General features: G+C 38.3%; 1 protein-coding gene across 12 annotated transcripts in view; it reads right to left on the reverse strand.

Moving 5' to 3' along the window:
- Window positions 1–16,093, reverse strand: part of OBSCN (obscurin, cytoskeletal calmodulin and titin-interacting RhoGEF) — a 324,327-nt gene that overhangs the window by 91,833 nt on the left and 216,401 nt on the right. For all 12 annotated transcript variants that reach the window (XM_031960192.1, XM_031960208.1, XM_031960173.1 and 9 more), the window contains 9 exons: window positions 14,277–14,355; window positions 13,029–13,153; window positions 12,086–12,283; window positions 11,522–11,554; window positions 10,283–10,381; window positions 9,111–9,329; window positions 7,969–8,035; window positions 6,619–6,686; window positions 2,209–2,331 (listed from right to left, as the gene is read on the reverse strand). In XM_031960192.1, coding sequence (XP_031816052.1) covers window positions 2,209–2,331; window positions 6,619–6,686; window positions 7,969–8,035; window positions 9,111–9,329; window positions 10,283–10,381; window positions 11,522–11,554; window positions 12,086–12,283; window positions 13,029–13,153; window positions 14,277–14,355 — 1,011 coding nt within the window. The remainder of the gene's footprint in view (window positions 1–2,208; window positions 2,332–6,618; window positions 6,687–7,968; window positions 8,036–9,110; window positions 9,330–10,282; window positions 10,382–11,521; window positions 11,555–12,085; window positions 12,284–13,028; window positions 13,154–14,276; window positions 14,356–16,093) is intronic.

Below are 16,093 nucleotides of genomic sequence, written 5' to 3' on the forward strand. Positions count from 1 at the left end.
GAGACAGAAGAGCTTTTAAGAAATGGTAGCTATTATTATTTTCATTTGGGAAATTGTCTATTAAGTTGTTCCCTATCAGAAAAGCTCATGTGTTTAACACATGGATACTATCTGGATATGAAGAACAGAACACCAGGGTTTCCTAAGAATAAAAATTATATATAATCTAAAGGGTAAGGGAAAACTCTCCAGGATGGGAGAAGCAGGCAAGCTACATTACATTACTGACAACAACTTGTATGATTTTCTATATTTTTGGTGATGTCTTTATCCCCTAATATATGGTCATTTTAAAAAGCTGTCATACACAACTGAAAGTTTTGTAAATGTTTTTCTATTCCTATTCATCAATCACCAAAAATATATTACCTCTGTTGTTCTAGAGTTTTATTCAGGTTCTTAATTTATTTTTTATTTAATTTTTTGGTTCTATTTGTCTAGGGTTGAAAGGAATTAATTAAGATTTGCCATTATTACAGTTTTATTATCTATTCTCTCCCACAATTGAATTAACCTTTTTCTTTGGGTATTTAGATACTATGTTATTAAGTCCATATATGTTAAATACTGATATCAAGACAATGACAATGCAAAAAGTAACTTAAAAGACAAAATCAGAGCCAAGTATGACTGGAATAGATGCTGGATTAATCAAATTGGTAACAATTTGTGAAGGATTTGTGAAGAATTCATTCATTGGTAACAAAACAAGTATGGCATTGATATATACAAGAAATATTAACAAATTTGAAGGGCATGGCAAATTGAGTGAAATGTATGATTTGTCATGAGGAAGACATGGGTTTAATAGCTATGGGATCATAGGCAAGTTGGGATCATAGGTAAGTTACAACTTGTCTGAAACTGTAGTCAGCCCTCAAGACCTATTAGTTATATGCATTATAATCTGAATTAATGAACGTGGTTTCTGCACCATCAAAATCACAAGTTATTGACATTTTGACATATTAAATCTCTAGCCTGTGAAAGGGATTAATTTAAATTTTTTAATTTAATTTTTTAATTAAAATTTTTTAATTAAAATTTTTTAAATTTTCAAAACATGCAGGGATAATTTTTCAGCACTGACCCTTGCAAAACCTTGTGTTCCAAATTTTTCCCCTTTTTCCCACCCCCTCCCCTAGATGGCAAGTAATTCAATATATGTTAAACATGTTAAAATATATGTTAAATGCAATATATATATATATATTATACAATTATCTTGCTGCACACAAAAAAATCAGATTAAAAAGGAAAAAATGAGAAAGAAAACAAAATGCAATCAAAAACAAAAAAGAGTGAAAAAGAGTGATCCACATTGAGTTCTCACAGTTCTCTCTCTGGGTGTAGATATAGCTCTCTTAATCACAAGATTATTGGAACTGGCCTCAGCCATCTCATTGTTGAAAAGAGGCATGTCCAGAGATGGATTATTTAAGAAAGGAAAGAAAAGAAAGGAAGAAATAGTCCAGAATTGCATAGGATGGATAGGTAGTAATTTCTACCACTAGAAGGAGTACCCACAGTTCCCTCAAATATCAGGGAATAATAAAGTTGATAATATGAATTTGAGCCAGATAGTATTAGGCAAGTTAACTTTATTATGAAGGAAAAATGAATATAATGTACTTTGAGAAAGGAAGTGTGGTAATGAATAAGTGGTGGAATCAAGAAAATATCAATCCAATTCCAACCATGACAATTAGCTGTGATCATAAGCAAATCAATTTAATCTTTCTGAACTTCAGGTAATGCTAAGAGTATAAGTTATGGATAGATTGCTAGTTGTGTTAGTGGAGAGAATTTATGCATTGTAGAAATTAAAAATGCTCCTGTCAATACAAAATAATGAACTCCAAGGTCAAATATAAAAGGGCTCTTGGGTGATTCACTGTTAGAAATTATTGGCACAGGGGATAATTAGGAACTGGTCACAAACAAGATTAATTTGCTAATAAGAACAAATGATTCATTTGCTTTGGATGGCTGGTTATTTGTGAGACAGATGGCAACTCTATTCAATACTGGTGGGGGAGGAGGAAGGAAATATATTTTTCTTTCTGCTCTATTATTTTTTCTACTCCTACCACCTATGGGTCCCATTTCAGTAATTAAAAACTAGGATGTCTCTTGTTTCCTAGGAAAGAAGGTCCTAAGGCTAGTCTGAAGCAGTGGGCACATGGAGAAGGTGTTCACTTGACTCACCCTGAGTGATTTTAGCAGACACCATCTCAGTAATCTGGGATGTCAACTTCTGAAGGAATTCTTCAGTTCCAACATCAGCAAGGGAAATATGGCCTCGGCCCTCATCAGTTTCCGATGGTTCTCCTGAGGATGCAAAAACATGGAGATCATTAGGGTAGACAGAATAATGTTTCTCAGCCTTTAAAGCCACTTAATGATTCTCAAAGAGATATTTTTAAAGAATTAGAAAGGACCTCAGCAGTAGAATTTCTTTAGTGTTATCCTTATTCCCATGATAACATATTCAACAACTAGTCACCCAGTCTCTGCTTGAAGACTACTAGAAAGAAAAATCATTTCCCTCCCAAGGTAGTCCATTCTGTTTTAGAAGAACTCTACTAGGGCAGGTCGGTGACACAGTGGATGGAGTGCTGGGCCTGGAGCCAGGAAGACTCATATTCTTGAGTTCAAATTCAGCCTCAGACACTTATTAACCTATAACAACTTCTTCTGCCAGACTTCTCTTTCTTTCTCAAGGGAAAAAAGCTTTGCTCAGTGATCTTTGATTCCTTCTATTTTTTCTGAAGTGCAAGGGTTTGAAGGATTGTCATATGGACAGAATATCACACTCATTCTGCTTGACCATAAAGGTCAAGAAGGTCAGAAAAAGAAGCAATGGCTGGAAGTTATAAAAAGGTAATTTGGGATTTGATTTAAGGAAAAAATTCTAAAATCAAGAGCTGTCCAAAAGTAGAATGGGCTTGCTTTCTTTGAAGGAAATGGGTTCTGCATCACTTGAAGTCTTTAAGCAGAGATAGGATAATCTAAGATGCTGTTGTAGGGATCTAGCTCAAGTTCAGGTTAGATCAGACACCTTCTGAGATTCCTCTTAACTCCAAGGTTCTTCCATAAAGAGTTAGTCATCAAGTCCTGCTGCTTTTTTCTTTGCAAGGTGTCTCACATTGGCCCTTTAGTCTCCATTCCTACTGTCCTCCTTAGTCTTGCTTTTTATCATTTGAACTAGTGAAGCAATCTCTTCAGCATTCTCCCTGAAAGGAGCATCTTTCAAACCCCTCTATTCTACTTTATATTAATTGTCATCATCTCTCTAAAATGCCACATTGCCCATGTCATAGCCATGTTTGGAAACCTTAAATGGCTTCCCATTACCTACAATGAAAGGTAGCATACATGATATTATAGGAAAATGACAGGAATCCAAAATCCTAGGTGTGAGTTCTGCTTCTGACATATGCCAGTTATATTCTTTTACTCAATCAGTTCACAAACATTCATTAAGCACCAAATATGTGCCAAGCATTGTGCCAGACATAGGGGATACAAACACAAAAACAAAATAATCTCACAATCAATCTATATCCTATTTGATGGATATACATGAATAGTTTTTTCTTTCTCTTTCCTTTTTAAAGATCTTTATTTAATTTTTCAAGGATTTAGAAAATTATATTCTAACTAGTCCTCATTGTATATACATTCCTGGTCAGTGTTCTGTATTGCTACATTTTAAGCATTTTAAGCAAAGATTCAGAAATCCAAATCCCATTCTCAAGAACCATATTCATAACTGGTGCTTTACAAACATGTCTTTCTCTTCTGAATCCCTTATCTTCAGTCAGCAGCAGAGATGAAAACACCATTGGATGCTCCTTTACTTTCTCATCCAAGACTCCATAATCATTGGCAATAACTCCTAGGTTCCTTCTGGCACTGTCATCTGGGCCCATGTGAATCACCAGAAAAGTCAAGCAGATATTTATTTGAACAAATCTTAGCAGATTTTCTCACATTTTGGATATAAGTCCCAGGAAGACAGAAGGCCTCTTTATTATTGTTACTGACTACTATTGTTATCAACAAATAAATGCCTCAGTTTCCTTCAGCAGAAAATCACCAGTGGCAAAGGATTCGTAATGGATAGAATGATGGATCCAATGTCAAGAAGACATGATTTCACAGAACCATAGCATCTATATCTATATCCTATGGGAATTCCCCCAACAACTTTGGTTTGAATTCCATCTCAGACACTTAATGGTTGTGGGACAATGAACAGGTAACTTGACCTTTCTTAGACTCAGTTTCTTCTTTTGTAAAATGGGGCCAATAATAACTATAGTATTTACTTCACAAGTTTGTGAAGATCAATAAGATATCTATTTTAAGGGATATTGTTATCTCTCCTCCTCCTCCTCCTCCTCCTCCTCCTCCTCCTTCTTCTTCTTCTTCTTCTTCTTCTTCTCTCTCTCTCTCTCTCTCTCTCTCTCTCTCTCTCTCTCTCATTGTCTCTCTCCTGTTATTATTATTTCTTTTTTTACTGACCCTTAGTGAAAGATATTCAGTGGAGTGCTGGTAAATATTTAACAACCAGACCTCTGGGAAAAAACTGTATGCACAATACACTTTTAAATTTAATCTGTATTGTGAACCTTTCTCCATCTTTTTCTTAAGTCTAGACAGTCAACAAAAAATAACTCTCCAGGTTATAATAATGTATTATTCCTTTTCTTAAAAAGTTAAAAAGGAACATAATATGAAAACAAAAAAATAATTTGAAGAGGCAGAAGGGATTTCCCATATATCATGGAATTCAAATAATACATTATTATAACCTTGAGAGTCAAGAAGTATTTCTTTATGTTCATCTCTAGGAGGGAGGCCAGACTATGCTTTGGGCTCAGGCTGTGACAGAAATATCAGCATCCTATGCTCAGCGTGGAGCCCTGATATATTCTTCCTACATTCCTGACATACTGAAAGTGAGCTCCTGGCCTTTGTCTTTCTTGCTAGCAGCCCTCCTGGTGGACTGTTGTAGCCAACTGCACAAAGAGATCTTCACTTTTGGACCTTCCAGTCTCCAACCTTAGTCCCCACTTATCCTTCTCTCACTTGTGCCTTAACTGTCTTACCAGTGTTCCTTAACCAAAGATCTTCACGTATCCTCCTCTTCTGAGTTCTTTGGTGAGACTCTTCTTTCTTCAACTTCTCCTTTTCCTCAGGTTCTTCACTTTTTCTTTCTATCCTTGTTTCTCCTCCTTATGTTCCATTCATGTTCTTTTCTTCCTCTAGATCTTGTGTTTGGGTTCTTGGTCTTTAGCTCAAGTCCCTTTCCTCTTTTGGCTCAAGTCATTCGATTTTTCCTTAAATTCTCCTAATTTTTCATCTCTAATTCAATCTCTGGTCTTCTTTATGATCCTAATTCATCTTTATCATTTTTTTCTTCTATTTCAGCCCAAGTACCCAGATCCTTTTCCATAAACTGCTTCTGAGGATATCTTTCCCTTCACTTCACTTCTCTAAATTCTTCTGAGTCTCCAAAGCCAACTTGAGGTATCATTTCTTTCACAAAATCTTCCATGAGTTCCCCAGCCCCTGAACATCTTTCCCTCACTTCTCTAAGCAATTATAGTCCTCAATGTCTATACCACAATGTGACCAGTTATTCTATGCTATCTCATATTTTTTTACCACTTTTTACATATATATTCTTTTTTATTAAAGCTTTTTATTTTCAAAACATATGCATGAATAATTTTTCAACATTGACCCTTGTAAAACCTTCAGTTCCAAAATTTCCCCTCCTTCCCCTCATTCCCCTAGATGGCAAGTAATCTAATATTACATATATATCCTAACTATGCAACTAGACTGAAAGTTCCTGAAGTGCAGGGATGGTTTCTATACATCTTTATATCCTCAGCATATAAGGCAATACCTTACTCTGCCTTGAATAGATGCCTACTAGACTGTGAACTTCACTGTTTTATAAAAGTTTTGTATCTTCTTCAAAGAGTCTAGCAGATTGCTAGTGATTAATGGGTGTTTGTTGAATGTCATTGGATTTGAAGATGGTGTGGATGATGACATTCTCAAGATGTCTAGAACTCAATTTACTCCAATAAGCATTTATTAAGTTAATGCTATGTGCAAGGCTTCATCTCTATAAATCTTTCTTATCCTTCAAGTTCAGCTTAGGAGCTGTCTCCTCCATTCTCCCAACTCCTTGATTTCCTGGGTCATTTTGTTTAGCTCTTTCTCCTCCAATCACATTCTACCCTGTAGCATATTTACTTTCACACATTATATGCTTCTCCCCTCCCCCACCCAATTAAATGTCAGCTCTCAAGCACTGTCATTTTTCCTTTTAATATTTGTAGTTCTCAGCACAGTGCCCAGCAAAGAGCAGAAGCTGAATAGACTGAATTGTTCAAGATATATAATTATAGCAGGTGTTCAACAAATGACATAATATACATGAAACACTTTGCAAACTTAAAGCTCTATATAAGTGTTAGCTATTATTAATAGTAGCTGCTATTATTTGTTGATGGACTGACCAAATCCTGCTGGTTCCAGCAGTAAAAAAACTACTTAGAAGCCCAGGTAAAAAATGTCAATCACTTTTCCTACCTTTCTTTGGTCGATCAACCTCATTAAAACCTGTGGTTTCTGATGTCTGAACCAAGCCAGCTCCAGCTCTGTAAGAATAAAGAGAAGTGAGCAAAATTCAGGGACTAGAAAACTGGATATCTCATCACAATTAATTCTATCAATCAAAGACATTTTTATGTACTTTGTGCTCTTCTAATTCCTTCCAATTCTCCCACCCAATCAAAGTCATAGAACTCTAGAATGTTAGGGCTATGAAAGATTTTTGAACATGGAATATTAGAATCAGAAACATTCTTATAAGATAGAATGTGTCAGAGTGGGAAGGAACATAGAATAGAACATAGGATGTTTGAGGATTCATGGAATATAGACTTTAAAGACAGAAGGGATCTTAGAGCTGGGAGGCTTCTTAGAACACAGAATATTTGAGGCAAAAGGAATATTAGGATATAGAATATCAGAGCTGGGAGGGACTTTCAGAGCACAGAATATCAGAGATGGGAGAGCTATTAGAAGAGATCTCATAACATCGACTGTCAGAGCTGGAAGGCTCCTTAGAGACTTTTATGTCCAACCCTTCATTTTATAAATGAGGAAATTAAGAGCTAAATGAGGAAGGTAATTTGTCTAAGGACACAATTTTAGTTAATGAAACAGCAGGACTGATTCCCAGTCCAATGTTGTTCTCACTAGACAGTACAGTTTCTATACCGAGCTATAATATAACTCATGCATGTAGTATGTAATTACATATGTATATTCACAAGAACTATATACATGTGTATTCTATATTTCACTATTTTAGAATTCTATCTAATATATATATATATATATATATATATATATATAACATACTCATGTATATCTATATAAATGTTATGTTATAAACTGAAGTGACTTAGGAATCATTTTGTCCAGGTGTCTAATTTTGTTGGAAGAAAGAAAACAAGCACTTAGTAAGCACTTACTATGTGCCAGGCACTCTCTAGACACTTTAATAAATATTACTTCATTTGATCTCACAACAACATTAGGGGGTACATGCAAATCATTATCCCCGTTTTACAACTGGGTAAACTAAGGCAGATAAAGGTTAAGTGATTTGCTAAGGATCACACAGCCAGGAAATATCTGAAACAGGATATGAATTCAGCTCTTTCTGACTCCAGCTCAGTGCTCTGGGCCATCTAGCTGCCTTACAGACAAGGAAAATGAGACCTAAAGAGCTTAAATGATTTGTTGAAGGATCTTCCACCCTAGAATCACAACTTGGACAAGATAGTGGAAGAAAGATTATTTGTCATGTACTTCCAGGATGTTGAGCCATCCCTAACATGACCATGGTCTCCTATTCAGGCTGTCACTTACCCCTGTAGCAGATTTGAAATGAGGGCTTCCTTGACTTTCTTCTGTCCTTTGGCCATCCCATCTGTCTCTGGAGTTGTAAGGAGACCATAAGGAGTTATTACCATTAGTGAGGAAGCTGAGACCTAGATAGAGTGCTAAGCTTTTCTCAGAGATCACAAGAATGTCTCATCCCCTCTGGTTTTCAGAGGATGAAGCCATTTTGGACACCCCCTTCAAAACACACTCTAACTTAAATGCCCTTCCACAATGAGGCTCCAGAATTGGACATGACACTGCAGACAGAGCATTTGCACAGGTCATCTCTCTCATGTGGGACAACAGCCTCTCTGAAGATAACCTAAGATCATGTCTAGCATCTTGGCAGCCACGTTGTGCTTTTGGTTCATGTTTAGCTCACAGTCAATCATAAATTCTCACCCTGAGGAAGGCTGAGTAGACATGGCACCACATTTGTGCACAGCTTGAACACTGATGGGAATTGCCATGTGCATTCTTCTCTTACCTAAGACAGAGCCTCCTTCCTATGGGGCAGCCCTGTTTGTCCCTCCAAATAGAGAGTGCCCTTGTAGGGGGGTATAGGGGAAAACAAAGAAGCAAGAGTATCAACATGTTTCTCCTCCCCATTGCCCAGAATGAAGAGCTGCTCCTAGGCCAGCCATGAAGTGCAACTCATTTCTGAGGCATCATTTTCAGGGCGGTGAGGTACCACATGAACAAGGTAGTTGGTTAGGGATGGGAGACCCATTTTCACTGCTTGTCTTCATGATAAATAATTCTAGGTATCATTTTATAAGGCTTTATGGTTTACAAAGTACTCAGAAAATATCTTCTTTGATCCTGATCATAACTCATTAAGTCAGCCAAAGGCAGAGATTGTTACTTTTGTTTTATAAATGTGGAAATTTTTTACTCAAAATCAGACACAGCCAGGATTTTGAAATCCTCTGATTCCAAACTGAGTATTGTTTCCATGATACCACATTATTCTCTTGGTTTGGGGCAGAATGCTGGTTTTCCACCTGCCCTAATAACTTTGTGTTGTTGCTGACCCTGGCTATCTGAGCTGACCAGAGAATAATCAGTTCCGATCCTCTGATCAGAAGAATCAACTTCTCTCCACTCTCCAGGGGTTCTAGACTCACCATCTGTGACTTTCAGAGTAGCAGAGCAGATGGACTGTCCGGCACCATTAGTGGCAATGCATGTATAAGAGCCCTCATGTTGCTTCTTTATGTCTAGGAGGATGAGGCTATGCTGAAGGTGGGAGCTAGCAACCTTATAACCTGGAGTGTCAGCTCGGATCCAGAGGACATCTTCATTGGCTTCTTCCTTTAGCCAGTTCACTGTTGGAGGAGGCTGCCCTGTGGGAGACACATATGAAAGAATAACTCCCCTGGCATCAAAGCAACTCAAATCAATTCCAAGTGAATCTTCTTATTATTTCATTGAGTTCTCTTTAATATCCCGCTGAAAATTTGAGATAGCATTAAAAATGTATATTAATTTTGGTAATGTCATTTTTATTATGTTGACATAGCTTAGGTATGAACACCGAATTTAATTACAAATATATTTTGAAGACATCTTCTTTGATCCTGATGATAACTTTGTAAGTCAGGCAAACACAGAGATTGCTATCTTTGTTTTATAAATGAAGAAACTGAGGCACAAAAGGATCAAGCTTCTTGCCCAGAATTTAAACCCAGATCATCTGACTCAAAACCAAGTGTTCTATTCAAATACCATAGGTTCCTTAAAGAAATAAAGAACAAATCAAGTAGATTCCTACAGTGCCTAGATAAGAGTAACTTAATAAATGCTTATTGATTGTGACTATGGTTGGAACAATATTTAGTGTTCATGCTTTATATAAGTTACTCTTATCTGGCCACTGTGGGAACCTACTTAAGTTGTTTTTTATTTCTTTAAGGAGCATATAGTATCATGAGTAGAAGACTTGGTTTGGAGTCAGGAATGCCATAGAAAAGCAGACAAGTCCTAAACAAGACAACTAGGATGGCTTCAGATGAGAAAGCATGGTAGACAGAGAACAAAGATCTTGTTCTCCAGTTCTGGCCCAGTTATCCAGACTCTGCTTGAATTTTGATCACAGGGATGAGATCAATAGGTAGGACTCTATATAGATAAGACTATCAATTACTATTTGTGTGATCCTAGAAAAATCCCATGACCTCTCTGAGACTCAGTTCTATAAAATTAAAAAAATGTGCTATCTACTCTACAAGCTGCTAAAAAGAAAATAATTATAATCTGTACAATGTTATAGAAATGGGATTTCATATTATTCCTTTACCTTCAACTTTCACTGAAAGGGTGATGCTAGAGCCCGTCTTTACTTTCTTATTGGTAAATCTTTCCAAGAACCTTGGAGGTACAAGTTGTTCATGAAGACCTGGAAAGAAAAACAGGTGTTAGAAAGGTCAGACTTCTAAGAAAAAGACCAATGAATAGCATGGAATGGCTTTACTTTTCCTCAACTGGCTCTACCTCTCCCAAGAAGCCTTCCTTGACTATTCAGCTCACATCCTCCTTTTCTTTTTTAAATTAATTTTGGTGAGGCAGTTGATGTTAAGTAAGTTGCCCAGAATCATACAGCTAGTAAATGCCAAATATCTGAAGCTGAATTTGAACCCAGATCCTCCTGACTCCAGGGCTAATATTCTACCCACTGTGCCATCTACTTACCCCTTATACCCTTCCCCTTGTTCCAAGCTTCAGTAGCAAAGATAATGTTCTCTATTCAAATCCAGGAGGGAATTTTATACCTCCACTACTCCTACCTTTGAAAGCTCAGATCAAGTCACTTCTGTGAAGTTCTCCCCAGTCCCCCTGGCTCTGATTAATCTTCCCTCCACTAAACTCCTAGTTTGTACTGCTAGTCTGAAGTACCATGACTTTGTGTTTGCTTACTTACATTTCTATCTTTTATTATTTGTGTGTGTGTGTGTATGTGTGTGTGGTTGTGTGTGTGTGTGTGTGTGTGTGTGTGTGTGTGTGTAGAGTGGAAGGTTATTCAAAAGGCAATGAAAAGATGGGTGAAGAGAGAGAGACACAGAGAGGGAGGGAGAGAGGGAGGGAAAAAGGGAGAGAGGGAGGAAGAGAAGGAGGAGAAGAGGGAAGGAGAGAGAGGAAGGGAGGAAGAGAGAAGGCGGAAGGGAGGGAGAGAGAGGAAGGAAGGGAGAGAGCTGGAGGGAGGGAGAGAGAGAAAGAGAAGAAGAAGGAGGAGGAGGAGGAGAAGGGGAAGGAGGAGGGAGGGAGGGAGAGGAGTAACAGATGGATGGCCCAAACTCTGCATTGTTAGCCATGGAATATAAAGAGAGTAAGAATAAAAACCTTATCCCTATCTCTCTCCTTATTCTGATTGCTCTCCCTTTTTTCTGCTGGATTAAAAATGGCACAAGGGCAGAGACTTTGTTTCTAAATTGTATACCTCTCTCAACACTTTTCACAGGCCCTGCACATAATTAGTGTTTAATAAATACTTGTAGAATGAAATCTACTATCTTCTTTGACCATTTGATTTTCTTCTTACCTGAATCTATCTTCTTTTCTGGTTCATTGGGACCTTGACAGTAACACAGAAGAATAAGAAATATAGTCAAGAATATGAATCTCCCAAATTATCCCTTTCCCTATAGTTGTGCAGGTGGGGTACTGTGATGAAAGGGAAGTAGCATGATTTAATGAACACCCCACCCCCTCACCCCATGGATCATTGCTTTGTTTTGTGGCAGAGGGGCTAGTGTGGTTCAATGAAGCTATGATCTATGCCACGAAGGGTCATGCAAGATGGACTGGTCATAATGGAAGTTCTAACAAAAGGTGACCCACTGCAGAAGGAAATGGCAAACCACTTCTGTATCTTTGCCGAGGAAATCCTATGGCCAGTAAGCAATGACGTGAGCTTGGACAGATTTCAGGGGATGGTGTAGGAGACAAGGGCCTGGCATGCTGTGATCCACTGGGTCATGAAGAGCTGGACACAACTCCAAGCGTGGCCTAGGGCTGCCAAACAGGGCTCTCTCAGTGGCAGCGGCATGTCAGGCCAAAGGCCCCACACGGGTGGCGTTAAAAGCATCGGGACTGGCTAACTCACCCTGGACCAGCAACCGGGCAGAGGAATAGGCAGAACCCACAATGTTTCTGATGTAGGCAGAATACTCCCCGGCATCTTCCTTTGTCACATTAAGGATTTCTAGAGTGTGAACTGTCTTCTTATCGGTCTTTCGGATCCGGGAGGAGGTAGATAAGGGCTGACCATCCTTGAACCAGTAGAGGCGGGGCATTGGGTACCCTAAAATGAGAAAGAAATCTCAGGGTCCATATCTGGGAGAAGTGAGCCTGTTAAAAATACTGCCCTAGTGAGAAGAGCTAAGTCTAAGAGCTGTGGCAGCCATGGGATATTCAACAAAGCAGAACAATGGGAGTAGAAAAGGACACACAGACCTTCCTCTCCTCTGTCAACAGTTTCCCTAATACCTCCTAGGGTTACTATAATCAATCAATAATCATCCATTAAAATCATTAGAAAGAATTAAGAACAATAATAATGGCTGGCTATTTGGACAAATAGGTTTTCTTGTTTATACTCCAATCCCCTCCTCTGTAAAAATGAGTGTATTGGAATAAATGAGCTTGAACATCCCTTTCAGTTGGAACATTCTGCATTCTAGCTTCCTTTCAGCTCAGATAGTCTACAAAATAAGAATGGTAGAATTTTAGGGCAGGGTAAGCCAGACTGAGATTTTAGGGATAAGGAGGATTTCTCTGATTTCACTTGCATCACTCCAGAGAGTGGAGAAACTGCTTTTCTCATTTCATCTACAAATCAGCCTAGCCTTGAGCACAGTTCATGTGAGAACATGGTCAGAGTTATCTGCTATATTTGGACTAGAAGGTTGCAGATGGTCAAAATTCAATCTATCAATAGCAGATAGCCAGACCCCTAAGACTCCCCTCTCCATTTTACCCTTTTCTGGGAGTCCTTGGGTAGACCAAACCTCCCTTACTACTCCCTACCATAAAGGCTCCAGTCTTACCTTTCACCTTGAGGTGGAATTTAGCCAGTCGGGCACCAGGGGCCACTTTGATGTCTTGGAGATCCTCTAGAATTTGGGGCAGTTGCCCTTCTTCTGCAGTTGACTCTGCACCTTCTTGTTCTCGGCTGATGGATGATTTGTTAGCAAGAGTTACAGAAGGCAATCCAGAGAAGTGTCCCCTCCCATCCCAACCCGGGAGGAAAGAAAATAGAAAATTGGTTTCAAGCTGGGGTGGCTAGGGTGGATATGACTGAAGAAGGGGTGATAAGAGTAGAGTAAAAAAACTTGTGGAATTTTAACCATATAGTCAGGGATAAATTCTTAACTGACCTTGAGACATATATTTGTTAAATGAATGAATCAAATCTTCCTCTGATGGATCACTGAGGCATGGAGGTAACATTGGTTTCCCAAAGGCTGGGCAAGCCAACAGATTTTACCAAGATGGAAAAACTATGAATACAATTCTGGTGACTGACTGACTGCTACCTAAGGACCAGTTCACCTAAATTAGAAATAAACCCATCACCAGCTCATTAGCCACTAGGAAATGCACTAGTTTTCTGTGGCCCTGAATATTGCACTGGTATCTAGAATGAATTAAAAGAATACACAAGAGACCTCCAGTCCATTAGAAAGTCTCCTTCCCCTGCCCATGGTGGCCTAATGAGAGGAAGTGAATAAGAAATGTGTGACATGAAGAGGTGGTGATGGACAGTGATTTCTTGGACAGTGGAGGAAGGTCCAGCATAACTAGGTTCATAAATGCATCAAAATAAGAATGAACAAATAATTGAAGTGAATGGCACTCCCATGGTCATATTTAGAACAGACAAATAGAGCTAGAATCAGGTAAGAGGATAATAGTCGAAATTAGACTCTCTTCTCCCTGAACATTTTTGTAGTCTCTTCTACTGTATTGTTATAAATCTCTAGGATCCTAATCACAGGTATAATTAATGGATAGTTGAGAACAAATCCAAAATCATCCTCCTCTTTCTTTGTGTTCTCTGTTTTAAGGTCTTCTTCTGACAATCCATCCATCTCTGAAACTAAAATGGTGGAATATCCTCCTATTCTCCTTTCCCCTTTTCTTTCCTTTCTGCTTCTTCCTTTTTATTATCCTCATTGTAATATGCCATAGTTACACTCAAACCCTCCATTATCTTGTTTTCCTGCTTTTGGGGTGTTTGTTCCATTGTCCCAACAGCCCCATATTCCTTGGATAAAAAGCAAGCTGTTTATTACCTGGACAGATAACCCTGAGCACTGAAATAGGAAGAAGTCTCTGTAGCATCGGCTGCTGTGTCATAGTCAGTGCTTGTCACTGAAGGAAAGAAAGGAAAGAAACCCCTGAGTAAGAGCCAGACACTTGAATCGCGGTGCCATTTTATCTATCTAGATCTTTGCCAGTCCTTTTAGGTTTTTGCTTTTGGGGAATTAGCCTCATATACAAGGTTGCCCAAAGCTGGCATTCCCCAATTTTGTCTTGAGGTCTTTTGGTTCACAGGACTGAAAAATAGTACAAAACAGCTACATTGGGTCCCATCTTTCTCCCTCTTACCTGTTATAAGACCTGAGCACCTAGGCTGTTAGCCCTTTGAAAAGCTATTAATCATGTCTCATACTACTTCCCTTCATATTTTCTACATGACAAACTAGTCTACTTTTCATTCCCTTTACATTCCCACTTCAGCTTCCTATGTCTTCCTCCCCCCCTTTTCTTCACCTACTGAATTACCATTCAGCCTTGAAAGCCTTTTCTAGTGCCTCCTCGGAAGATTTCCCTAAATAGTTAGAAATAACTGTTCTCTCCTTCAATTTCACACAGTATTTTGCATCTGACACACTAATCATGTATTATTACATATCATAGTCATCTCTACATATGAAGAATCCCCTGATAGATACCTTATCCCCTAGTAGACACCTTATTGAATGTAAAAACTTGTATAAACATTGTATGTCTCCTACGAGCCAGTAGAAAATAACAATAAAAACTAAAAAACAAAGCTGAATAAATATTTCTTGAATTTAATTAAATATTATTTGATAAGTGAATTAGAGCAGGGCTTCTTAAACTTCTTCCATTTATGACCCCTTGTTGCCCAAGAACTCTCTAAGTATATAAAATAGATATAGAACTCAAACATTTACTGATAATAAATCATAATTTTGTGATTTCCACATTTAGTTATAAGACCCTATATATAGGGTTGCGACTCACAATTTATGAAGCTTGGCATTAGAGTTTTATATGATGTAAGTTGTACATTACATGAGGTCTGAGGGGGAAGATAATTACCAACTGAGAGATCAAGTAAGACTTTCTGAAAGAGAAAGAATTCTAGTTGGGCCTTAAAGAATGGCTAGAAATTCAAAAGGCATAGGACACAGCATAGTACTGGCAGAGGGGTAGGAGAACATAGGATTTGTTTGGGAAGTTATAAAAACTCCATTTAGACTAAAGTACAGAATATGTGTAGGAAAGTTGTGAGATAAGCTTGTAATAGTAGGGTAGGGTAGGTAGGGTAGATAGATAAAAAGCTTTTAATGTCAGGCAAAGCAGTAGTATAGAGTCCATTCTCAAAGCTCAATGTCTATCTAATTCAGACCCTCATCACCTTTTGCCTGGGCAATAGTCTCCTAAATAGTTTCCTTGCTTCCACTCTCCCCATTCTTCAATCTAGCCTTCAGGCTGCTGCCAAATTAATATTTCAAAAATGTAATTCTCATCATGCCACTCCTCCATTCAAGGAATTGTAATGGGTCCCTATTTTCTCTAAAAAAAACAAAAAAAAAAAAAAACAAAACCTCCAAAGCCTCTCACAACGTGGCTCCCATCTGGCTCTCTTGTCTCATTTCCTATCATTCCCTTTCATAACTTTCCATTCCAGTTGTTTCAGATGACCTTCCATCTTTCAGGGGTAGTCCCCTCTCTTTGGAATGTGCTCTCTCTTCTCTGCCTCTTAGTTACTGGCTTCCCTCAAACCCTCACTCAGGTGCTCCCTCCTGCACACAGCCCTTCTTTGAGTTTTATGGAGGTACAAATAATTTTATACTTA

The sequence above is a fragment of the Sarcophilus harrisii genome, chromosome 1 (genome assembly GCF_902635505.1).
Source record: "Sarcophilus harrisii chromosome 1, mSarHar1.11, whole genome shotgun sequence".
Lineage (NCBI taxonomy): Eukaryota > Metazoa > Chordata > Mammalia > Dasyuromorphia > Dasyuridae > Sarcophilus > Sarcophilus harrisii.